The sequence below is a fragment of the Ptychodera flava genome, chromosome 17, assembly GCF_041260155.1.
Source record: "Ptychodera flava strain L36383 chromosome 17, AS_Pfla_20210202, whole genome shotgun sequence".
Taxonomy (NCBI): domain Eukaryota; kingdom Metazoa; phylum Hemichordata; class Enteropneusta; family Ptychoderidae; genus Ptychodera; species Ptychodera flava.
Window position 1 is genome coordinate 24,066,022 of NC_091944.1, and position 26,633 is coordinate 24,092,654.

At 38.6% G+C, this 26,633-nt stretch overlaps 3 protein-coding genes across 3 annotated transcripts; all 3 read right to left on the bottom strand.

The window, feature by feature from the left end:
- Window positions 1-4,094: 4,094 nt before the first annotated feature.
- Window positions 4,095-5,033, bottom strand: LOC139116347 (uncharacterized). Its single transcript, XM_070678983.1, has one exon. The coding sequence runs from the start codon at window positions 5,031-5,033 to the stop codon at window positions 4,095-4,097; it is 939 nt and encodes a 312-aa protein (XP_070535084.1).
- A 141-nt stretch (window positions 5,034-5,174) lies between these two features.
- On the bottom strand, window positions 5,175-7,369 carry LOC139116348 (uncharacterized). The gene is made up of 2 exons (XM_070678984.1): window positions 6,483-7,369; window positions 5,175-5,901 (listed from the first exon to the last, which is right to left on the bottom strand). The coding sequence occupies exons 1-2, from the start codon at window positions 7,367-7,369 to the stop codon at window positions 5,175-5,177; spliced, it is 1,614 nt and encodes a 537-aa protein (XP_070535085.1).
- Window positions 7,370-7,937: 568 nt separating this feature from the next.
- Window positions 7,938-8,879, bottom strand: LOC139116349 (uncharacterized). The gene has a single exon (XM_070678985.1). The coding sequence runs from the start codon at window positions 8,877-8,879 to the stop codon at window positions 7,938-7,940; it is 942 nt and encodes a 313-aa protein (XP_070535086.1).
- Window positions 8,880-26,633: the final 17,754 nt, after the last annotated feature.

A 26,633-nucleotide genomic window follows, 5' to 3' on the forward strand; every position in this document is an offset into this window, starting at 1 on the left:
GAAATGTTGATTCACTATCTTGTCTATATGGAAACTATGAATAATTTTTTTCCAATATAAAACTAGGTAAATCTATGTATTTATGTACTCTTGATTATTGATATTAGTGTACTTGATTAGACTAGAGCGATTACAAGTTCATGTGTGTGCAAAAAATTTGATTTGGCATTTCACCAAAAATGTTGATTCTGTAGTATGTGAGGAAACTTTTTCAGCCCGGGGCCACAGGGTGCGAAGGGTTAGTGAATCAAATCTGATGATTTTTTTTTTCATGGGGGGGGGGGTCACATTTTACAATTGATGAATTGAGGGGGGGTCAAATTTAGAAATTTGATTTGGAGGGGGGGGTCGCTTTTTACGTTTCCTTTGTCGCTCAAATTTCACCGCCCCCCCCCTCTCCCCGTAAATACAAATGCTCCCTTATTAGAGTGTGTTGACAGTCTCCATTGCTGTCTGGTACGGAGTTCAATTATTGGTGTAAACCTGCCTCAATTAGATGAACTTTACAGATCTAGGATGCAAAAGAAAACAAATTCTATACTATAACCATTGGTAGGAAACTTTGTAACTATAACAATGTCTTGAAAAATTTCAACTTTCCTCCAACAACAGCAGAACTTGCAATTGCTTGTCATCCCCCTTTTGCTATAAACCACTTGTCACATAATAACTAGTGACCTGTCCATCATTACCAACAGCAAACTCCGGCAACTCTTTCAATATGGCCCAAAATATCGGGAGCCACAAAATATTAATTGGAAATTTAATTTCAAATTATCATGGATGCCGCCGAAAAATATGCGAGACAGTGGCTGCAGTTGAGGAAGTTAATGTGGAATGCCTCTCTGACTGGCTGAGCAAAGTCAGAGACAAATTAAAATCACGTATTTCACATCTCCGTTCTCCCACTAAAGGAGTAAATTATTCCTCAGTATTAGATGGCCCGTCTGTCAAAGCATGCCTTTATGCTTTACACAACGAATATGTTGTAGTTCCTGCAGACAAAGCTTCAAACAACATTATCTTTGTCTGTAGGAATTATTATATCCAGTGTATAATAGATGAATTAAATCTTCATTGAAATAAGAGTAATACAACCTATACTCTTTCCTCCCTTTCTGATGAAGATATTTTTTCAAACCATTCATCTATGCTCAGTGAATTTGGCATTCCTTTGGAGGAGAAGGACAAAACACTGCCTATGTTGTATTGGATACCTGAACTGCACAAGAACCCTTACAAACATCGGTTTATTGCAGGATCAAGCAAATGCACTACTAAACATCTGTCACAATTTTTGACTATAATTTTAACAACCATCAAAAATGGTCTTTTTCGATATTGTGACAAAGTGTATGAAACGAGTGGGTTGAATCAAATGTGGATATTAAAAAATTCCAAGGAATTGTTGCTTGATTTAAGAGTCAAGAAAACAAGTACAGGTCAATCCGAACATTTGACTTTTCCAACCTGTACACCACAATTGCCCACGATAAACTTAAAACAAGGCTGTCATCTCTTGTTAAACAAGCTTTCCTGCATAAAAATGGCATTAGAAGGTACCAATACATTATCATCAAATATGGGTCAGGTTATTTTAGTAACAACATGGATGCCCAGCACAAATACACAGATGAAGAAATTATTAACATTCTTAATTTCTTAATCGAACACATATTTGTTAAGTTTGGTGGTATGACCTTTCAACAATCTATCGGCATACCAATGGGTACAAATTGTGCACCAGTTCTAGCTGACTTATTTCTCTATTCATATGAAGCAGAGTTCCTACAATCTCTCCATAAAGCAGGGTCTAAAAAACTTGCAAGGCGTTTTAAACAACACGCACAGATATATTGATGATCTGATTAGTCTTAACAATCCAGACATATCAAATTACTTACATCATATATACCCAGATGTATTGGAAGTCAAAGAAACACATGAGAGTAGGAACTCAGCTTCATATCTTGATCTGTTCCTGCAAGTGGGTACTCATGGGCTACACACCAAGCTGTATGACAAAAGGGATGATTTTGATTTTGAAATCATAAATTATCCCCACTTATCAAGTAATATTCCATCTGCACCTGCTTATGGTGTGTATGTGTCTCAACTTCTCAGATATTGTAGGGCTTGTGATTCCTACGCGGATTTTCAAATGAGACACAGCTTATTAGTATCAAAACTAGTGAGACAGGGATATACATCCAAAAGACTTGTGAGGACTTTCAAAAAGTTCTACGGTCGATATGATGACATTGTGGCCAAATATGACACCTCGGTCACTCAAATGATTAGCGACAGCATTCCCGGCTTTGACTTATAACAGTGATTCATATACTGTATCACTTCATACAATATTTAGACAATTTTGGGACCAATCCTGACGGGTGTAGCATGCTAGCAGGGTACGCTTACCCATTCCGGACACCTGGTACCACCACTAACTATCAGTGGTTCAGGATGGTCCTACTTAAATTTGTAAATCTCAAATGTCCCATGGACCTGGTAATGTATTACCTTGAATGAAAATGATTATTGGACCAGTTTAATGTCATATTTCAATCCCGCCTTAGATCAGTTTTCGCTTTTGCAATCAGGGAAACGTTACCGCTCCATTGCAGCAAAATCAGATTGTTACAGGAAAAGTTTTTACCCTTCAGCAGTCCGTTAACTGAATGGGATGAACCCTTTAGCCAGATGTTCGTTACTTTTTATATTGAGTGTTTTGCATCTTATCGGTGTTTGTTGATCCTGTTTTTATATTGTAAATGTTTTTATTGTAATCTTCGTGTTCTTTAGCACGAGCCAACGAGATTTCTGGTGTATTTTTACTTTTAGACATACATTAGCGAATAAACTATGAACTGAAACTGTCACCTAAATGACATCGACCCACTGCCAATATACTCACCGTCACTCCTGTCATGTTGGGTCACCGGTTAGGGTTAGTCTTCAGTCTTCCAACTCGTGAGAGGCTGTTGGACGCTGCCTGCATTGTCAAGGTTGCCAAATAGTAGTCGAAAATATTGTATATGATTCAGTCCTTCAATTTAGTAACTATTATATGACCCTCGATGTGCCTTCAAAATAGCGCCCTAAATTCACATCGAAGATCACAAGTTTCTTTGATTTACCATTTCCCAACTGGAGTTTAGGGGCTTCACCATACGTAGCGCGGACATGTGACATACACAGCACTGCCCATACAACTTCTGCTCCGACCAATATACCCGTAAACTGCGATAAAACTACTCACTTTATTCCGGAACAACTACTATGCAATGCTGGCATGGATGTAGCGTCACGATAGCAAAACTCCACAAAGTTCCGTAGAAAAACTGGTAAATTCTTCCAGGCGAAACTGCACTAGTCCTCCTACATGTGCCCTGTATAGAACTCTCTAGATTCTTTCAAAGCAAACAAATGCGCATGCGTCTATTTCTATCCTACATCTTTTACTTTCACAGCGCGAGGGCGCCAGACTACAAATTCACTTTCCAAGCCAAGCCAAGCTAAGTACAGGAGAACTGGGCGTCTCTACACCAGCCCCAAAATTGTTCATGCAAACATTAACAATTTCCATCCTAACAAATTTAAGACGCCAACATCCATATGTGCCAAAATTACATAACAAATAGAAATGACAAATCGAAAAATTTGAAATCGAAATGCAAAGTCAAATGGTATTCCGATAACGCGAATTCAATAATCTTCTTCTTAAACCTGAGAATCCATACATCCTGGACCATGCCCAGACCTTGTCCGGTCAAATCATGCTGCCAAGCATGATATCCTAACATCCTGGACCATGCCCAGACCTCGTCCGGTCAAATCATGCTGCCAAGCATGATATCCTAACATCCTGGACCATGCCCAGACCTCGTCCGGTCAAATCATGCTGCCAAGCATGATATCCTAACATCCTGGACCATGCCCAGACCTCGTCCGGTCAAATCATGCTGCCAAGCATGATATCCTAACATCTATAACTTCATAGATAATCAAATGCTGAACGTAGTGGGTAGACTGGCCACTACTTGAGATCGTTGTTATTATAGCTGCTGGTAACTGCAACCACACCAATACCACTAAGTATGTGCTTCCAGCAGTGTGCACAACTTATCATATGGTCTCTCCAAAACATTAGATCTGGTCTTCACCAATACACGTCGCACCACACCTTTCTGGTCAGGCATAACTTTGATGATTACACCCAAAGGCCATGCATTTCTGGAGGTGTTCTCATCCTTTACCAATACGACATCTCCATCTCGTAAGTTTTTCTTGACTTTCAACCATTTCTGCCTTTCTTGCAGGGAAGGTAAGTATTCCTTTGTCCATCTTTTCCAAAACAAATCTGACAGATACTGCACTTGCTTCCATCTTTGTGCAGCATACAAGTCGCTCTTCTCCGTCACGCCAGGAGGCATTGTTGCTCCCTTCATAGTAAGCAACATGTTGGGTGTCAATGCTTCCAAGTCTCTAGCGTCGTCCGACAATACTGTAATCGGGCGGCTATTAATGGTGTGCTCCACTTCACACAGAAAAGTATGAAGACTATCATCTGTAAGTTGTTGTTGCCCAACAATGACATTCAGCAACTGTCTGATGGTGCGAATTTGCCTTTCCCATACTCCACCAAAATGGGATCCATACGGCGGGTTAAACTTCCATTCTATACCTTCTCTCAACAGGTTTTCCTTGATCTTAGCCTGATTCCATTTCTCGAGCTCCTCCTTCAACACTCTATTTGCTCCAACAAAATTGGTACCATTGTCGGATCTTATTGACTTCACTGGTCCCCTCCTAGATATGAATCTTCTCATTGCATTGATGAAAGAATCCGTACTAAGAGACTCTGCCACCTCTATGTGAACAGCGCGTATGGCTAAACAAGTAAATATCACACCATATCGCTTTACTGTACTTCTCCTTATCTTCACCTCAATTGGCCCAAAGTAATCTATGCCAACATTGGTAAATGGTGGTTCATTTGACTGCAAACGATCAGCTGGCAAGTCTGCCATCTTCTGCTCACAAAGTCTGGCTCGCTGACGTCTACAAGTTACACATTTACTGACTATACTTCTAGCTGCAGAGTTTGCATCAGGGATCCAATACCTCTCGCGTAACTTTGATAGGATGTAGGCTCGCCCAAAGTGTTGCCCTCATTCATATATTTCACGCAACAGCAGCTCTGCAACATGTGAACACTTTGGTAATATCACAGGGTGCTTTGCTTCTTCTGCTACCGTGGACAAACTCAGACGTCCTCCTACACGCAACAAACCATCTGCTCCCATGACAGGATCCAGTCTGTAGATGTTACTATTTCTTTGTGACTTCTTGTCTGTATAGCGATCTGCTGACAAACTCTCAACATCTTTGGGAAATGCTTTCTTTTGTACAAACTTGATGATCGCAGTTTCTGCTGCTTTCATGTCTTCCACTGTAATTTCATGTGGTCCATCCACACTACAACTTTTGTTCTTGGCACGTCTCAACAACGTATCACCAACTTTACGTATCCAAGCCACTGCTTTCTTCAATTTATACCAACTTGAGTAATAGTGTATCAGTTTTTGCACCGTTTCCTCTGCATTAACGGATGTTGTACTAACCGTCACTCTGCCAGATGTCTGTCTTTCTTCTGAAACAACAGGCACCGTTCCAAAAACAACGGGCACAGTTTCTTCTTCTGACCTAACGGATACTCTATGCACTAGTGCTGATTTCTTCACCTCTGCATCTTCTGGATCTAGCTGTGTACTGTAGCTATCACTTGGCCATTTGTCTTGTGTCTTCAACAAGAAATCAGGACCACCTCTCCATCTTTCATTCTTCAGAAAAACATCTATTTTCTGACCTCTAGAGCACTCATCTGCTGGGTTTTCACTGGTATTAAGGTAGCGCCAGTTCGCTGGATCGGATCCTCCTCAAATCACCGCTATTCTGTTCGCAACAAAGGTATGAAATCTCGTGGTATCGTTGTTTATGTATCGCAACACGGTTCTGCTATCGGTCCTAAACACAGATTCGTCGATTAGCAAATCCATCTCCTTTCTGAGAAGTTTGTCGAGCCTTACTGCTATGGTAGCTGCAGTTAATTCCAATCGTGGAATCGATATTTGTTTCAATGGGGCCACTCTTGCTTTGGCCATCATCAATGTGCTATGAACTTTTGTCGATCAACCTGAGATACGACACAGCACCATAACCATTTTCACTAGCATCTGCATAATGATGTAGCTGAGCCACGTCCACATCACCAAAGTACTCAGGCTTTATACATCTAGGTACTGTGAAACTCTCTTCTAATTTTGGTAGGTCACTTAACCACTTCTCCCAAACTTGCATTGTTTCCCTGGAATATCATCATCCCAACCTAGTTTTGCTTTACACAGCTGCTGCAAAGGCATCTTGGGTGGCAGTAGTGCTGGTGCTGCCATGCCCAGTGGGTCATATAATGAGCTAACCACTCCCAGAATTCCTCGTCTGGTCGCTGGTTTCTCTTTAGTACGATTTCTGAATTCAAATACATCAGATCCACATTCCATTGCATACCGAGAGCATGCTCCGTGGGCAAGTCATCTTGTTCCAAGTCTAAGTTCTTCACCTCTGTCGCCCTTTGTTCTTCAGGTATTGCTTCCAAAACTGGACGCGTATTACTGATCCACTTCATGAGCTTAAACCCTGATTTCTTACAGGTGTCAATCAGCCCTTCAGCCAAAGTCTTCCCTTCTGTCACAGTTGAGGCTGGCTTCAACATGTCATCAACATAGAAGTTTCTGGAAATGGTGTTCTTGACACTCAGATTAGAGGTACTGTCTGTGGATTTCTTCAACGCAAAATTGGCACAACTAGGTGACGATGTAGCCCCGAAGATGTGCACTGTCATTCGGTACTCGACAGGAGGTTCCTCTACACTACCATTTGGCCACCACAGAAAACGCTGGAAATCCCGGTTTTCTTGCGACACACCTACTTGAGAGAACATGGCCTCTATATCTGACATTAGTGCTATCTGCTCTTCACGGAAACGTATGAGCACTCCTACAAGTGAACTGGTCAGATCCGGTCCTTCCATCAACTTCCTGTTCAAAGAAGTTCCCTTGTATTCTGCGCCACAATCAAAGACTACCCAGATTTTCTGTTTTTGTGGATGGTACACTCCATGGTGGGAAGATACCACTTTCTTTCCAGGATTGCCTTCCAATTCTTCCTGTGGCACCCTTTCAGCATAGCCTTTGTCCATGATACCTTCCATGAAGGCAGTATATTCTTGACGATAGTCATCGTTGTTTCTAAATTTCTTCCTCAGCTGAGGAAGCCGATATTCAACTGCCACTTTGTTGTTCGGCATTGTAACACTGTCATCACGAAATGGTAATGGCACCTGATAATGTCAATTAACAAACTGTGTCTGTTCGTTCACGATCTTCATGAATTTTCGATCTTCAACAGAATCTTCGGGTTTGTCATCTATGATACGCTCGCTGAACTCATGATTGAAGAGGTTGATTAACTGCTGGTCAATCGAAGGCCCAACTTGTATTCTACAGACTGTTGCTGCAACTTCATTTGCTGACATGCCAGCCCCCATAAGGAAACCATTCACGACCCAGCCTAAACGGGTACGTATGGCAAATGGTCCATCTCAATACTGTTTATCACTTCCCACGGCTCAAACGCTTCAGGAACGTGACCACCGATGAGTACGCCAATATCCTCATCTATCTCAGGCAGATGAACTTTTCGCAAATATGGATACTTGTTGATTTCGTCTTGTGTAATGATGTTATCCTTTGAAGCAGGAATTTTTTCTTGTGTATACATAGCTGGAAGTTTAATGGTGCAACGCTCATCAAGATCTGAAACTTCTAGACTTTTGACAAAACGACTATCAACTGATTTACTTCCAGTAATGGTGTTCAGTGTAGGTTTTGTTTCTTGCCACCAACGTTCAGTTGTCGACGGAATGTTTCAGTACAAAATACTGTGTCACTGCCATTGTCAATAAAGGCGTACGTTACTACACTAATACCACTTGATCTGCATTTGACCTTGACAGGAATGATCACTGGTCTATATGCACGCTGTTTGTTTTCTGCAGTCTGATGTGAGGCATCAATCATCCCCACTGTTGTTACCACTTTGTTTTCAGACTGGTTTTTGGAATTGTTGAAGTGCAATACGGTCGGATGTGTCTTGCCACATTTCCCACACGTCAGCTTGTTTGTACAGTCTTTCACCAGATGTTTTCCGTTTTTCAGGCAACCAAAACATAACCCTTTCATTTTGATAAGCTGTTTTTTGTCATCATAGGATTTGTCAGCAAACACTTGACAATCTTGAATTTCATGTGTACTGTCTGCACAGCACAAACACGGAGAAACAGTCTCTGTGCTGACTGCGTAGGTGTTGCGTTTTTGTGTACCACTAGTTGCTTTCTTGCTGCTCTTTGCTCCCTTGTCTTTGGATGGAATGGTAGCAAGATTACCAAACACCTCTTGGGACATGATTTTAGCTTCCCTGTTGACAAATTCCACCAGATCTTTAAACTGCACTGGCCGAACTTGTGTAATGCTGTATGTTTTACTGCGCCATCTGTCTCGTAACTTGAAAGGCAGTTTGTATACCAACATTTGTAAGTTTTTGTAGTGGTTGAGCTCTCTCAAATGTGATTCACCTTTCATCGCGTTTTCACACTTTGTCAGGAAGAGGGCGAAATCTTTCAAGGCGGTCTTATCCTCTGATTTCAATTCTGGCCAATCTTCTGCTTGCTTGGTGTAGGCTCTGGCCATCACATACGGATTACCAAACTCAGTTTCAAGCAATTTCCTGGCTCTATCATACCCTTCATTTGCTTCCATGTGAATGCAACTGCTCACTATTTCTCTCGGTTCACCACGTGTGTATTGCTCTAAGTAATACAAACGATCATCAGGATCTTCAGTGTTGGATTCAATGCCATGTCGAAAGGCGCGCATGAATGATTTGTACTGCAATGGGTCCCCTGCGAATACGGGTATTGCTTGTGGTGTAAAGCAGCACGTTTGTTATGCTCAATCAACAATTTAGTAACTGCGGCTAGGTTATGATCACTACAGGAACTATGGCTACTATTGCTACCTGTATACGACCCAAGATCAGGACAAGATTTTGTCTGCTTGTTTACCTCAGTTTTTGGGGGTTTTCTTTCTTCTGAACTATGTACAATACTGCCAACAGGACTATAAGATTTACTAACATCTGGACTATCACATGTGTGAAAGCTACCCAAGTTGCTAGCACTGGTACTTTTCTTCTTGATGTTGCTGTAAAATGTAGCGGGTGTTTTAAATAAATCTTGTAAGTTGTACTCATGTAAGCTACTTTCATCTTCACCATCCTCAAAACGACGGTACACTTCAATTTTTGCATTCTGTTCAGCAATTTCTGTTTTGATATCCAACAACTGCCTTTGTTTATTTATTTCCTTCTGTTGCAAATCCATTTCTGTTTGTAATTCGTCTAATTTATGGTTTTCCTCCAAACCGGCTAACCGAGTCATCAATGCAGCTCTTTTTGCAGCAGCTGCTACTATAGACGCCTTGCTGTTAACACTGCTACCATGTGAGGACACACGTGATGATACCCTGCTTGATTTTGCCGATTTTAATCTGTGTTTTTTACTACCAGCATGAGACACGCTATCTTCTGGCTTAATAGTGTCTGCCAGCATAGAATCATGCAGCTCATGGTGAAATAGCCAGTTATCGACCACATGTCGGAATTCATCAAACCCAGTCATACGTGGTAATGACCAACTGGTATACATTTCTTGTTTTTTCTCATCATCCAATGATTCATGGTATTTTGCATCTGCTTCCTTGAAATTTACAAAGGCAACTTCACAGTCTTTCATTTTATTTTTCACCAAAAAACCATTGACTTTATCTTTCATCAAAGTTTTTATCTGATTCATCAACGCTGTTACCCTACCATAGACATGTGACCTGGTGGATTTCAATCTTTCACTTTCAGCTTCAATGAGCTTGTCTGTTCTCATGGAGACACGCTTCGAATTTTCTGGATTACCAGGATGCGGGTTTTTTATTCTCTGTTTCCACCTTAACCCTTGTTTCATCATTGGCGGCCATTTTGCTTCGAATACAGTATAAATTCACTGTGCTGAATAATACTAAAAATGCTCAGATCAACAGTACATGCGGTAAAGTATTACACAATGGCCTTGTAAATTCGGACATGCGCAGTGGTGTTTATTGTCCACGTGCGTCAGTTCTCCACTGGGAAACCGCGACCATGCCGCGATTAAAAAAATATTGTCCTACCAGATTTCCCGGGCTGTTTCCTACCAGACTTGTGTTCAGGTTTCCACTGCACAGTTCCTACCCGATTGGATAGTCCTCCTCGAACTATATTCTCAGTTTTTCTACTATTATGACCCTCGATGTGCCTTCAAAATAGCGCCCTAAATTCACATCGAAGATCACAAGTTTCTTTGATTTACCATTTCCCAACTGGAGTCTAGGGGCTTCACCATACGTAGCGCGGACATGTGACATACACAGCACTGCCCATACAACTTCTGCTCCGACCAATATACCCGTAAACTGCGATAAAACTACTCACTATTTATTCCGGAACAACTACTATGCAATGCTGGCACGGATGTAGCGTCACGATAGCAAAACTCCACAAAATTCCGTAGAAAAACTGGTAAATTCTTCCAGGCGAAACTGCACTAGTCCTCCTACATGTGCCCTGTCTAGAACTCTCTAGATTCTTTTAAAGCAAACAAAATGCGCATGCGCCTATTTCTATCCTACATCTTTTACTTTCACAGCGCGAGGGCGCCAGACTACAAATTCACTTTCCAAGCCAAGCCAAGCTAAGTACAGGAGAACTGGGCGTCTCTACAGTAACTAAACTGGATATAATACTGTCATCATCCTGTAGTATTTTAAAAAGCTGTATTTCCACTCGGTGTTCACACTGACTGTTAGGAAGATGCAACAATGGAGGGATTTATGGTTCTCCCAGCCACAGAATATGATCGCGTTCAGAGGAGACCACGAACTGATATTCAGATGGGTGATAATTGAATGTTCCCAATCCACCTTGTATGTAAAGGAAAGTGGTTATCCCCTAATAACCACAGTTTACACGAGAATTGAAAAAATTCTGCCCAGTGTATGCAAATGGCCGTGTCATCAGTAATCCCACTATTGTGCGCCAAAGGTCCTGTAACTTCCCATTTTAGCGAAACACATGAAAACATGAAATTGTACAAGTAAAATCAAATCTGCAAGCAGAATTGGCGGGCCCAAGCGTTACCTTGGTTAAAAGTACTTGCACTGATGATACCATGTGCAAATTTTGAGCTCGAATGGTCTGTTGTCTCTTGTATAGAAAAAAATTATATCAGCTCTTGCTTATTATAAGTCTTTTTGTTAAATCCTATATGGCCACCAAATCATATTACCGATCCGTATGCCTTTCGCAACCTTGATAGTACCTAAACTAAGGATGATATGAACACACTTTCAAAGGTGGGGGTTTGGAGGAGAAGGTTTTTGAACATTATTTCACTGGTAATCGTAGGTTTTTCACAAAAACAGATATGGTCGCTAACCATGTGACCAATACAATACTTTTCGCAACCTTGAAAGTACTTACAGTAAGGATGACATCAGTAAAATTTGAAATTAAATGGTGAGTTTATTGTGGAGGAGAGTATTTTTAAATAGTTAATTGTGATTTTTGCAAAATACAATATAGCAGCCAAACCATGTGACCGATCCATATGCCTTTTGCAAACTGGAAAGTGCTCACACTAAGAATGATATGAGTAAAATTTCAGTTGAATTGGTATGTTGTTTCTTGAGGAGGAGATTTTTTAAGAATCGATTGGTATTTTACAAACAGCAAATATTGCAACCAAGGTCACATGACATTACGTGATTTTATTTGGAAATTTCAAAGACCTGATAACATGCTTTGCTATACATCAAAGTTCAAATCGCCACACCACTAGGTCACCAGGAGACGCCATTGTAAGGCTTTGAGAAAATCCAATATGGCCGCCGACGATTGAAATTTGTAGGGTCAAAACAAGAGTGCATATACAACAAAGAAGGCCTTGGTGGCTTCTCTGGCGTCTTAACATATGTTAGTCCTTTCGGTGTGGCAGGGCTATAATATAGCTAGGGTGTAGTCATACTGGCCGTACGACTAATTCTTGACTCATACCGACCAGTGGTTAATAGCTGACCATTGCGCATCAGTTAACTGGTTTTGTGTGAGGCCTAGCAGCTAGGCGATGTTGCCGTGAGTGTGTGGGGGTTCGAATCCCTTTTGGGTTATAGTAAAATTTATATTTTAATAACAGGGCAGAAAATTGCTTTAAGTAAATACTAGTAGTAACCCCCATGGTTGTTTTTTTGGCCACGCGTACCTTAGTCCAAGGAGACAAAAGACTTCTCTCCCACCTCCGTGGTTAGCCGCTCGCTACGAACATAGAGCCACGAGTTGACCTAGTACCTCTATGCTACATGGCAAGCATTGTGGAATATCTTGGTCATTACATGCTTACGGTGTTTCGAATGTTATTACAAACGGTTTTACTACATCTGCATAGTTTTTTCCCTGTATAATGCACGTCAGGTAGCATGTATGCGTGTACTCTTGATTATAGATATTAGTGTCTTTCATCAGACTGGGGCGGTAACAAGTTCATGTGTGTGCAAGAATTTGATTTTAGAATTTCACCAAAAAATGTTAATTCTCTATACATTGTGGTAAGTGAGGAAACTTTGAATATTTATTTTACAATACAAAACTAACTTTTAATGACTGTGCTTTAAACATTTTGAAATTGATAAATGTATGTGACGAAAATATAATATTTGAAGAAGCAGATCTGAAAAATATTATGGTATAGGAATTTCACCAATTGATTATTTGTAAAGTTCAAAAAGCATTCTTTGAAAGTTCAAAGGTCAAATGAGAAATTATAAGACAATTAAGATATTATTGATACGGACTGGACTGTGACATCTTGGGAGGGTTGCTGCTTTTGGGATGGGTAACTCTTTTTTCCTTGCAAGCACTTTTTGAGGGCGTAATTTTTCAGCTCGGAGCCATAGGGTGCGAAGGTTTAATGAATCAAATGTTATGATTTTTTTAGTGGGTCACATTTTACAATAGATGAATAAGGGGGGCGTCAAATTTTAGAAATTTGATTTGGAGAGGGTCGCTTTTTACATTTCGTATGTCGCTCAAGTTCCACCGACACCTCCCCCCTCCCCGTAAAAAAACGAATGGTCCTTAAGAGTTGTTTTAGTGTGAAACCGATCTTTGTCTTGCTTTATTCGGAATCGTAACTGTCTTACAAGGAATAATCTTAATTCACTGGCCACACGCTGAGTTGTCAACATTATGTAATGGCCATTCGCCAGTTTTCCAATCCATATATGTTTGGGCGTAAACAAAAAGTAAACTAATGAATTTTATTTGAAGGGGGTTGGTATGGCTGACTTGCCCAAAATTGGCCATACCGATCACGTCTAAATCTATGTTGGGAAAAGTTGTCATGTTCTTTATGATTCCCAATAAAGTTGGTATCATCCATGAAAATCGCTTATAATATTCTAGAAATTGAAAGAAATCGTCGCCATTACTTAACATTAGAGTGTGACTTCATGCAACTACATTTTACCATGGTATATACGTAGATGGTTAAACTATTTTTGCATCACAAATCCATCTAAACCAATTTTGCCGGCCATAAAAAGGAGTTCACGATTCCTGTGGTCATTAGACGGTGTATAAAATAACAATACAAGTTGAGTTTGCTTTACCTTTGTCAACAAATCTATCATAAGACTCTACACTACTGCCATTAAACTCAGCACTCAGTATACCGTTAGGGCCCCTTGGTCAATATAAAATTAAATGAACATATTCATTGCTCCGAGGTTATTTTGCGATGTGTGATAGCGAGCATGTGAGCGCGAGTGCTTCATGAACTCTATGGCGTGTGAGGTGTTGCAGTCAGAATTATTGTCACAACCTAGCTTTGGTATTGAATCGCTCGTTTTTAAGGGTTAACGGGGATTTGGCCGAGTGGTTTTGACTGTGATATCTTTCCTAGATGACTCGGTGCCGTACGTTGGAGTTCGAATCGGTTCGAATATTTACTGAATTTCCATACCTTATATTCTTGTACAAAAGGAAACTGTATGCTAAAATCCAAACAAAAATGCCTATGGTAAAATATTCGATTGCAAGTAGTCCTGTAGTCCAAAAAGCCCTATTCAATTTATTACTATGCAGAAAATGTTTTATCACCATGTCACTGTTATAGATGCCAGTTCTGTTAACTCAGTCTTTGTATATCCATGTGTCGGATCCGGATGTGATGTAGTGAGCACTGCCACTGCCTGATGGATCATACCACAGGCTCGATATGACTCTTTAGCCGCATGCACACTGCATAGTGTAGCCGATGGTTTTCATTCTCAAGCTGATTAGTATTGAAAATTATCATTGTAACCGTATTGCATGTCAGGATAAAGTATATTGTGATTTACTGTATAAGCAATTCATAGACGTATTGATAATTACCATTCTTCTTGGTAAAGTGAAGTAAGTGCCGATGAACATACGTTATTATAACATTGTTTCTGTGATTTTGTGTTGATATCTTCGGTGTTATTTTCTGAAATTTTACTACCATCACGTATTTAACGAGTTTGAGAAACTGTTTTTGTGTTAGGATGCCTAACCACAGTCAACGAAATTACTCCTTCTGACACTTAATTTGCACCGAGAGCGCAATGAACATAAACACAGGCTCAGTCGAACGGTCGGGAAAGTTCCCGTCTTGCTGTCCGGACTTTTAAACCTTCATTTGTGCACATCAAATGGCACCATTAGCAGCAAAAGACCTGATGAGCTAGCGAGTGCATGTTTCAGAGTATGACTGAAACCAACTGCCAAGGAATGTGATGATATCAGTGAAATATGTTTTGTCTTTCTTTGCTAATTATGCACTTCGGACCTATCATGATTGAGAGTAGTTCGTACCAGTATTTTTGCTGCCTACCTCCTATAAAATAGATTGAAAAGAATAAAGTTTCAAGGCTTTCAATGATTGACGATTCCATTTCCATCAACAAAAAGTACAGTAATGTAACTGTAAAATGTTCGAACAAAATATAACAATCTGGCACAACAGCAGACTTGCTACAATTTTCGGCAAATTACGAAAATAAATGGTTTAATTTCGGAAGAGCTCTCATGACGATATGGTACTTTCATGAGTTCTTCCTTTCCTAGATACTCGAAACTAAATGTAATAGTCATATTGCCGGTGCAAGGTTAATGCTGAGGCCAACTCAAAACAATTTTCTCCGATGAAAACATCTTCGTTTGGTGGCATAGGCAGTCATCCTGGTAAATATGCCACGACTTCCTGCTTACTCTGATTTCCTGCAACTTTGCTAAGTGACGGCTTCCTAAAATTGACATGTTTCATTTCGTTAACCGGACGAGCTGTTTTCACCAGAGCCAAAAACGAAATCTCGAGCAAAGTGAAAAATGATACCAATGCATTGCGATGAACAGACTTTTACAATCGATCATCAGAATTTTCACATATTGAAGGCTCGTACCTCTATAAGCAGTACGTCTCATTAACACCCTATTATATATAATTAAAAATATATCATGAACCACCAGGCGCTGTGAAGTAAAGAGAGAAAATCAGAGACAATCGAAAATGATGGCTCTAGAGAAAATTGGACATCATCTACTCAAAAATAAATAAATGAAATAAAAAAAAATAAAAATGAAAAAGTAAAATAATAAAAAATTAAAAGGTCATAAACACAGCAAATATAAACCAGATGCGAACTGAATGTACGCTTCACAGAACAATTAGATATATGTTGTATCACTATATGTAGCAGGTTATATTAACATCGCAAAGTACTCTCAGAGTATAACCACTAATCACAAAACTTTATTTGATATGCAAATGAGACGTTAATTAACTTGAAAATGCTCAATCCTTTATGGGACAATTAAATATCCAGATCAACATTTGTAGCACGTTTCATTGAATTTAAAGCTGATATTTTAGTGTAATATCACAAATTAAAAAGTTCATTAAATATTCAAATGAGCCCCTAATTAACTTGACACTGTCAAAGGTTTCATTGCACAATTAAATATTTATCAGATTAATGTCTGTAGCACGTTTAACCAAATTTTGTGCCGTAATTTCAGAGTTATATGCCTAATAACACAGTTTATTAAATATGCAAATGAATCCTTAATTCACTTGACACTACCAAGTGCTTTACACCACAAGTAGATATCAGTCAAATCAGTATCTGCAGCATAAGTCATCAAATTATGTGCCGTTATATCGGAGTGATATGACTTATTATAAAACTTCATATAATATTCAAATTTGCTGTTTATTAACTTGACACTGTCAAATGCTTCTAAATGTAATTAGATATATCAGATCAATATTTGTTGCACGTATCATCAAGTTTGGTTTAGATATTTCAGAGTTATGTCACCAATAACAAAAGTTCATTAATATGCAACCGAGAAGATAATTGACATGACAATCACAGTATCATCATAATATTCTGAAATTGTCATCTGTTAAAAGTTTCATGAAATTTTGTGCAGTATTTCATGATATATGTCTACACTATCATTACCGTCTCCATAGGGAAACCATTGTACGGAAAAGATGATATTGCACACCTTCATTAATATGCAAGCCACACTAACCAAAATCTAATCAGTTCTTGCAAGTAGCATATGGTACCCATGTACCAAATCTGGCTTCAATCTGTTCAGGCGTTTTTGAGTTATCGTGTAAACAGACAGACAGACAGACAGACAGACACACACACACACACACACACGGACAGACAGACAGATATCGCTATGACAGTAGTCCATGTGTGTGAACACGTAAGCTAATACGCGTGGGCCCTTGGAAAACGAGCACACAAGAAGAGAAAACAAACGAGCACTCGCCACAGAAAAATACAAATGCGCGAAATTACAATTAATGTATTCACAATTATCATGGTTCACGTTTCCTTCGATCGATGATTCCCCAACAGCTGGGAATCCGATCATCACATACTCCAATGGTTTTACGAGATAAATTGAGCATTTCAGCGATAATTTTGAAATCCTGAAATCGTACTTGATGAAGTGGACAATATCACCTATAGAACGTCCAGGTTAACAGCGATATAGTTCCAGAGAGTCAAGTTAACTTAGCCAATTTCAAGCAGTCCACAGTTCAGATCACGCGCGAGACATACAACCCATCACCATTGATAACAACACTGCGAACGTATGGATGCGTTAGGCGCGGTATGGCGGGGCCAACTGCAGGCCTTCCACCGAGCCGCTCTGTCATCGCGTTATATGATTTCTACTGTTACAATGGATTGTATTCAAATACCATGATGATAAACACCTCCCTGTTTGGTAATTCCTCGTTTATCCTCAAAGATCACCCAAGTGATGATAAAATGAATATTTTTTAATAATCTGCCGCGTGTTGATAACGTCCATCGTTTTCAATGTTCGACAAGATGGGCGACGCAATCATAAACACGTACTGTGATGCAACCGCGACCCCTCAGGACTTGCACAAGCCTTACGAGTATGGCAAGAGGGTCCGGCTTTCACAATGCTAAACACTGTCACTATACTCGCAGGGCTATGCTAGACCGGCAAATAAAAGACATGTGGATTCCCATTGCAGAAAGCTTTAGCTCCACACCGTCCAATGTATGGAGCTACGATATTTGTGCAGTAACAGAGAAATAGCGGCTGCTTGATCAGTATTTGTCAACTCGGATGCATTCGCGTTTCTACATGTGCCGTTGAAAACGTTGCCTCCAATCAAAAACGGAGTGCTTTAGCCTGAGTGGTTTTGCCTTCGCCACACTCTGTTTGAAGACTAACCAATGTAAACGATGAAGATTCTCTATACCCAGCCGTGACTATGAAAGCCCCTAAGCCCAGTATTTAATAGTACGAGGGAATCTCACTAATTGTAATGGCAATCGACCAAGTTCTCACAAAACAGCTGAGTTACATGTTTTTGTACTAACTTTAAGGACGTACTTACAAAATTAGTCATGAACTTTTTAAATATAAAAGCCCATATGAAACCCTTAACTTCACATCACTACATGAGAATTGGTAATATTTTACATTCAAATATTCTTAAAGCTATACTAATATCCAGATCATTACATTTATGCAACTTTTACACTACTTATGCACTACTTTTTTACCCTTTATGGCCAAGTTTTCTTGGGCACTTGTCCAGATATCTGAGCAGGCAATATTAAACCAAGGTAATGAAAATAAGAAACTAGTAACTTCCTCCTGTGTTCCTTCCAAATACCATTTTCATAATTTTTCAACCTCCCTCCATTTCTAAAAACCGTATTTTTGTCTTGCTTGCGTTATTTTTAACTTGTATTTCTTACAGTAATTTGCTAAGTTTATCTAGTTGTCATTTAAACCAAATTACATTATGGGGAAAATAATTAAATCGTCAGCAAAGAGTAAATACAAAAGCTTTAAATTCCAATATACACTTCACTATATACAGTAGCCCTATATTCAGGGTTACTCCAATGTCATCAACAAAAAGATTAAAGAAAAGAGAAGAAAGTACAGAGCCTTCCTTGACGCCAAAGGTATAGTTAATAATATCTGGTGCGCACCAGATACTATCTAGTGCACGCCAGAAAGTATCTCGTGCGCACCAGATAGTATCTCGTGCGCACGTTAAAGCATCTCATGCACACCAGTTAGTATCTCGTGCGCACGCGAGAAAGAATCTTCGCGGGCAAACTCCAAATCAAATTCGCGTAGGGGAAAACAACACCAATAACATTTACATAATTGCAAACCTGACACCTACGATGAAGCGTCTTTTCCACAAAGTAAACGAAAGGGAAAGCCACTGAAAAGGAGATTTATTTGGACGAGCAATGGCAAGATATTCACTCGGAAAGATGAAACATCAGAAGTTATCACTGTCTCGTCAGCAAAAGCCGTAAACCGCATAAGTTAACTTTTCTAGGACAGTCGGTTTTTTCCATTTATTATGGACTTTTGTTCAAAAGAAAGCATTACAAAATCCTGCTGTACTTCCTTTTCCATTGATTGTTTCAATCAAGGTAAATCTAAAAATTGGTGAATTTACACCATTCTCAGTTTGTCATTTCAATATAAGGTCAATGATGATCTTCAGGCTTTGCTAAATGTTCTTGATATATTTTCCCAATAATTGCTTTTGTTGAAAAATTGGTTACATAACAGTATTTATCATTCTCCTTTTGAATTACTGTCATGCAATTTACACATTAGTAACAGAGAATTTTCCCAAGGTGGCGGTGTAGAAATGTATGTGCATTCCACATTATCACAGGCGCAACTTCCAAATGTGCATATTGCAAATCTGAGTCGCTAATCAAAGAGACTGCCATTGCGAAGACAAATATTGATGTTGGAGTAGTATATAGACAGCCGAGCATACCTATTTTAAACTTTTGGATAGTTTCGAAAATTTCCTGTACCTTATGTCATCAAAAACAAAAAGTGTAGTCTTGGTGATTTCAATATTGATGTTATGTCGACTTCAATACACCCACATCGTACTTGACTCTGTTGAAGTCTTATAAAATAATCGCAATCATACCAATCTATAATCAAATGACAGTAGGTCAGAATTCAGAAGACAATAGTTGTAAACATAGACACAAAACAGCTCAGAACAGACAGTAAATAAACGGTACACAAACAAAGACACATTCATGAAAGAAAGATATATGGCCCTCTGGCCAGAAGACCAAGAAGTGATGTCAGGTGTTTCGAAAATAGTAAGCGCACCCTGCCCCCACATGTGGCACCCGCCATATATCAATCCATAAGTCAGATAGGTAGTAGTCACTAACTAAGGCCCAATGTCACCGATGCCATCAGTGATCATTTGTCGAAGAGAGATATTGTATTTATCTACCAGCTTGCGATACCTGCCAAAAAAGCGTTTGAATGTAGAGACAAGTCTTGCTCTGGTGTAACCTTGATTTAATAGTTTGTAAGAGAGATGGCCATGTCTTTCTACAAAATCACCATATGAACTGCATGCTCTAGCATATCGAATAAGCTGGGAAATGTATACCCCATAAGCTGGTGAGAGTGGAATATTACTTATGAGGTGTGGGAAATTGATGATACTAAAGTTAAAATCATCTCTCTTGTCATATAGCCTAGTAGAAAGGTGACCATTAGAGTCAAATTCAAGTAAAATGTCCAGATATGAAGCAGAAAGGCCGTTTCTGTGGTTTCTTTAATCTCCGATTCTGGAGGATAAATCATAGCAAGATACTTACTGAATTCAGAGTTATTCATAGAAATAACATCGTCTATGTATCAATATGTTCGATTGAAAGTTCGAGCTACAGAGACCTTTTTCTGTTTAATTAAGTTCTGGATAAATTTTGCCTTATATGAGAACAGAAATAAGTCTGCAAGCAAGGGAGCACAGTTAGTGCCCATAGGAATTCCTATACACAGTTGGAAAATGTGTCCTCCAAATTCTACAAATATGTTGTCGATGAGGAAATCAAGCATACTGATAATGTCTTTCTCGGTATAAAACACTTTAGCGTTAGTAGTATTTTTAACAAAATATGTAGAATTATACCCTAATACTACATATTTGTAACTGCGTGAACCGTTTTTGTAGAAAAATGCTTGGTTGATGATGTTTTTCAAGCGTTCTTTCAATTTATTATGTAGTATTGTGGTATACAATGTGGAAAAATCGAAAATTTTAATAGATATATAATTTTACTATAACCCAAACGGGATTCGAACCCCCACACACTCACGGCAACATTGCCTAGCTGCTAGGCCTCACACAAAACCAGTCGGCCACTGCTTCCAACCCAACAGATCTTGATTTCAAATTTTCCAAGAGTTCCTTCGATTTTTTTAATATTCACATTTGATTTATACCACTCTAAGAAAAGACAACATCACAGTATGCCCAAAGTCCCCGTTAAACACTACAAAGAACAGAAGTCAGTATCTTCGATAACTCTGTAGTTGAACATTTTGAAGATCCTGCGATAAACCTAGCTTTGTAAGGTGTTTTGTGGAGCTTTGGTATCTAGTATAAGCTAGGCAACTTATTATGGTCATCCTTTATTGTAACATTAAAATCATCCATGAATGACTTATGGTTTGCCAAAATTTCAGATTTGCTGAACATTGATTGTCTGTAAGTGGAGTTGGTGGAGGTCTTAGTTACACCAAGTTCGTCTATAGGACATTCAAAATAATACTTCTTACAGACAAATACAATGTTATTGGCAGCTTTATCAGCAGGAATGACAACATATTTGTCATTCCTGCTGATAACATTCAAATACTTAACAGCATCAGGATCTTTGAATACAGAATAGGGCCTTTAGCGAACATGTGATCTTAGTCGACCAATACGGCCACGAACTATTTTCCTCACAGATTTGACCCATTCTGACAGTGTGTCCAACTCTACATCCTCCCTTTCAGCCCATTTCCTGGCATATCCTTCAACAGAGTCCAAAACGATCTTAAAATTATGGTTCCAGTTGATCCTGCGAGGTTCTCTGAACTTGGGTCCACAAGATAATATCTTACGAAGGTGATGATGTTCAACCAAGTTCAGATCACCAGTGATGACATGGCCAACTGGAGTGTATTTGAAGGGAGATGCAGAGCAGTCACAGGATGCTGGTGTTTGAAGGAATTCATCGATCTTTAAGTGCGGCAATGCCTTATTGTAATTGAATATCTTATTGGAGATTGTCTTGGTGTATTGATATGACAGAATAGGTACAGATTGGTTCTTAAAGTATACAGGTATAGTTGATGTAACCTTTTTGTTTTGAAGTATATTGCTGATATTAATGGCATCAATTCCTTTGTTATTAAATGGAAGATGTATGAAATGACGATGATCATCAGTCATAGTTGCAGCACGAACAGGCTTGTATAGTTTGTATAGTGCAATATCAGCAATAATACTGACCAGTCTGTACGGTTGTTTGTTCGGATCTGTCATAGACAATACAAATGCATAGGCATGCAACCTTCTCAAGTCCTTGATGGAAAGAGCAAATAATGAAGTACGAATGTGATGGAGACCTAAAGGCTTCTGTAATAAAAGAAGCAGTTCATGAAATTTGTCATGGCAGTTGGAGGTAGATGTATCCAATTTAGGCCGATGGTAACGCCTATGTCCATGACTACGTCTTCTACGGACAGAAGACTCAAATAGGCCCATCACATTCACTTCTGAACAACCAGGCTTGAGAGATTGCCTATATCTTTGATGTTGTCATTACAACCATAAGGCATTGCGGTACCTAACTATCTAATCCAGTGGCATTCTCTCTGTCTACGGAATCACTGTTGGTTGGATGGTATATTTTTTCAAGAATACGGACACGCATAGACAAAGTGGAGTGATCGTCCTTGTTAAAATGCTTATAAAGTTACACATCCAAAGATCTATTCACTCCACTGCGATGTCCGTTCATTCTAGATCGTAACAGTAATAGTTAAATCGGTCAGTCGTTCGCAACATCAAAAGGAGACCCCTGTTGTAACTGTGAACAAATTATTAATACTCCTTTTCAAATACTACAATAAATCACGTGATCACAAACATCACAGACCACTTTTGAGATTGTGGCTGCATTAACGCAGATATTACTGATCACTTGACAACTTTTGTAATTGTGAATAACTTGAGATATGTTTCTAAAGAGTTAAAATCACACACTAAGTTTGATTTTACTCAGTACAAATGCGAATCTTTCTTGAATGAATTGGGAAATGTCACCTGGCAACCGATTTATGAGAGCCATGATCTGAATACGGCTAATGACATGTTCTACGAAAAATATTACAGTGTAGCGTCAAAGCACCTTCCAGTTAAAATGACTAATTGCCGTAAATCAACAATACATAAACCATGGTTGACAAGAGAAATTCTTATTTCAATTGAGAAAAAAAAATCTTATATCTATTCAAAGACGAAAAAGGCGCCAATGAACATTCATATAAATCAGTATTATAGGAATTATAGGAATATTTGACGAAAGTTTTAAAACATGCATTGTGATAAATTAAACAATGCTCATGGTAACTCTTGGAAAACATGGCAAGTTATAAACGAAATCTTAAATAGTAACAATACATATAGTTTAATACCAAATATATTAAAGGTTGATAAAAAAGAAGTGACTGACAGCACAAAATTGCGGAGGCTTTCTGTAATTATTTTACAAATGTTGGTCCCAATCTTGCGTCACAAATTACAGCCAATGTCAACTTCAGGCAATGTCTCGGGAGAAACCACAATAGTGCTTTTTCTTTCATCTTGTTGTTGCAGATGACGTCGTTAATAAATTACGCTCCTTCGATCCAAAAACGGCTACCGTCACGACTATATTCACCCTTTATTAGTCAAGCATGCTGCTGATTACATTTCTAGGCCCATAGCACATACAACCTTTCTCTAGCTCATGGTTATTTTCTAGATGCACTTAAATTTGCCAAAATTACAGCTCTTTATAACAGGGGTCTCCTTTTGATGTTGGGAACTACTGACCGATTTAACTTTTACCTATCTTTAGCAAAATTTTTGAAACACTTGTAAATAAGTAGCTTATCTCCTTCTTTGAAAAACATAACATTCTCTTACAAACTCAATATGGCTTTAGAAAGAAATATAGCACAAAATCTGCCCTGGCAGATATTATTGTAGAATTGGTTGCACAACTGTTGGTATATTTGTCGACCTTAAAAAGGCATTTGACACCATCAACCATGATATACTTTTACAAAACTCGAATTTTATCAAATAAGAGGTCACCCACTACTTTGGTTTAGAAATTACTTTGAAAATCGCAAGCATTCAGTTGTAATATGTCGGAAAGCGTCAGAACAACATCAAATTGCATGTGGGGAGTTCCAAAGGGTTCCATTCTAGGCCAACTCTTTTTTGATATATATTTATGATATTAATAACCCTACCAGCCACTTTAATTTCAGACTTTTTGCTGATGACACTTATGTTTTTAAATGTTTAGACCCTCAAACACTATATCTAAACGAAATAAATAATGAATTTCATAAAATCAACGATTAGTGCATGGCGAATAAATTAACTGTCAATGCAGGAAAAACTAATTGCATGGAAAACACGTCAAGAACGTGAAACTTTACAAGGTAATTTATGCCTTGGAAATCAACAGATTAAGGAAGTTTCATCAGCTGGTTATCATGGTGTAACAATTGACAATTCACTTTCTTGGAAACCATACATTAAGAATGTGATAAATAAAATAACCCCCTAAGTTGGATTATCTCACATCTTCAACATTTCGTTCCAAAGTTTATCCTGCTTAAACATTACTTAAGTATACAGCAACCAAACATTTGAATTATCTACCTTCTTCATTTAAGAAAATAACGTGCAGACAAAGGTTCAAAGTAGAATTAAGAAGCGACTTAATGACCACATAAAAATATGTATCCTTTTTCTTGAGTTTTTCATCTATCTAATGTATTTTATTTTCTCTTTATCTCCGACATATAGTTTTGTCTTACTTAAGCCCTTGATGGCATCATTGTTTACAGTTATTAGCTGATAATGGGCCATGGATTCGACTAGTCCTTGTTGACTATTTCTATGGTCCAAACCAGATAAAGTCATACTTTTACTGTAATATTTTTCTTGTAATTGTACCTTTATCTGGTTAAATAAACAATTCATTCATTCAATATATTGCATCTGTAAAGCTACTACACAAGCAAGGTCATGTTAAAAATAAGCCTACAAGACTACTGATTTGACAAAAATGCACGTGGGTCGAAAATCGTGATTTGTGGTACCCTTAAAAACGTGACCGTAACAGCTATTGCATCACTATATTTTTCTGTTTGAGTTCTATTTCGTATTCTAGGGACCGGAAGGTTTTTGAAAAATACCGATTTTTTATCCTATGGGGGTGCACGTAGACCCCTCTCTAGACTACTCCTATAGTATTAAGAATATCGGATTTAATTCCTCCTTCCCCTCCAACCCTCTGGCGGGTCTGTGTGAAATCAGCAAACGCCGTTCTTTTATGACCACGGTATCCAAGTTATCAACGGCGTTGCCATGCAATTGAACAACCTAAAGTAACTATGTTCTTACAGGAATGCGTGTCTTCACAGGAACGTGTGTCTGTATATTTTGGGTGAGAAATTACAGTGGAAAAAATGGAACGGAAATTTTAGGGCTCAAATCACGACACTGGTACACTAATATAAAGCGCCTATAGCTACAGCTACAGAGCTAATCGGCTTCTTATACTGAGCAAAAATATCTAAGGCTGCGCTCAAAAATGTTGAGGAGGCTCGAGGAATTCAGGGTATTTGTAAATTCTGGGGGTAGTCTAGGGGGGATTTTAAAGTTTTGCTCTGCCTATAGCACTGCATGAAAACCCGATAATTCAGATAAATTCACATTAATGAGTTGCCTGTATTATAGTATAATACACGTGAATTCACATGAATCCACATGAATACAGGCTTGCTGAATACAAAAAATGGATTCTTGACTGTATTCATCTGTATATGCACTCTTCAGCTAAAATACAGGCAATAATCCATGTTAATACAGTAAGTATTATAGGGTTTTTATGCAGTGTAGGGTGGAAGATTTGAAATATTTTGGTTCCTAACAGTTTGTGATGTCGTCCAATGGTTCTAATTTTAGTAATAATTAAACAAATCTGGAACCGTTTTGGCGCATTTTATGACTTTGATGTCAAAAAATCTAAAAATGTATGAAGCCATTAAATTTTAGTAAAAACAACAAGTTTACCTTGTAACGGGGCAGGAGCTGCAACTGTTCTTAATTTTGCAATATTTCTATGCGATGTATCAATTACAGTTTCTTGGTGTCTTTCTTAAGCCTCCTAAAAACACAATATTCAGTTTGTCAACAAAGCCCGTTTTTCCAAATATTGGCAATAATTAAATAAGAGTTCAGACTAAAGGTTATTTGTCAATGACACAAATGCACGATAAATGTAGGCTGTGCTGACACGCTTAATACTGGACAGCTCAACATGATGTAGGGAATAGAACAAGAATGCAGTTGAATAAATTGAACAAAAATATTGTCAAAATACAAAGTTAATACAGTTACTGCTTTGCTACTGCCTACAGACAGTGTAACTGTCATTGCGTACTGGCAATGACAATGATAGCACTGATTCTGATGTAGTGTAAAGTCTGGTGCCAAAACCATTTTTGGCCGAATCCAAATAGTTCGGCCCCACAACTGATTTCCACAACAAATATCAAGGTCTATCTTAGCTGAAATTGCATCCTAGAGACTAATATATTTAGGGCTCAAGGCTGAAGGATAAGTTTCTTTCCTTATATAACATGTTAAAATATTTCATTGAAAGCCAAAATGACAACCTAATATCAACAATTGCCACACA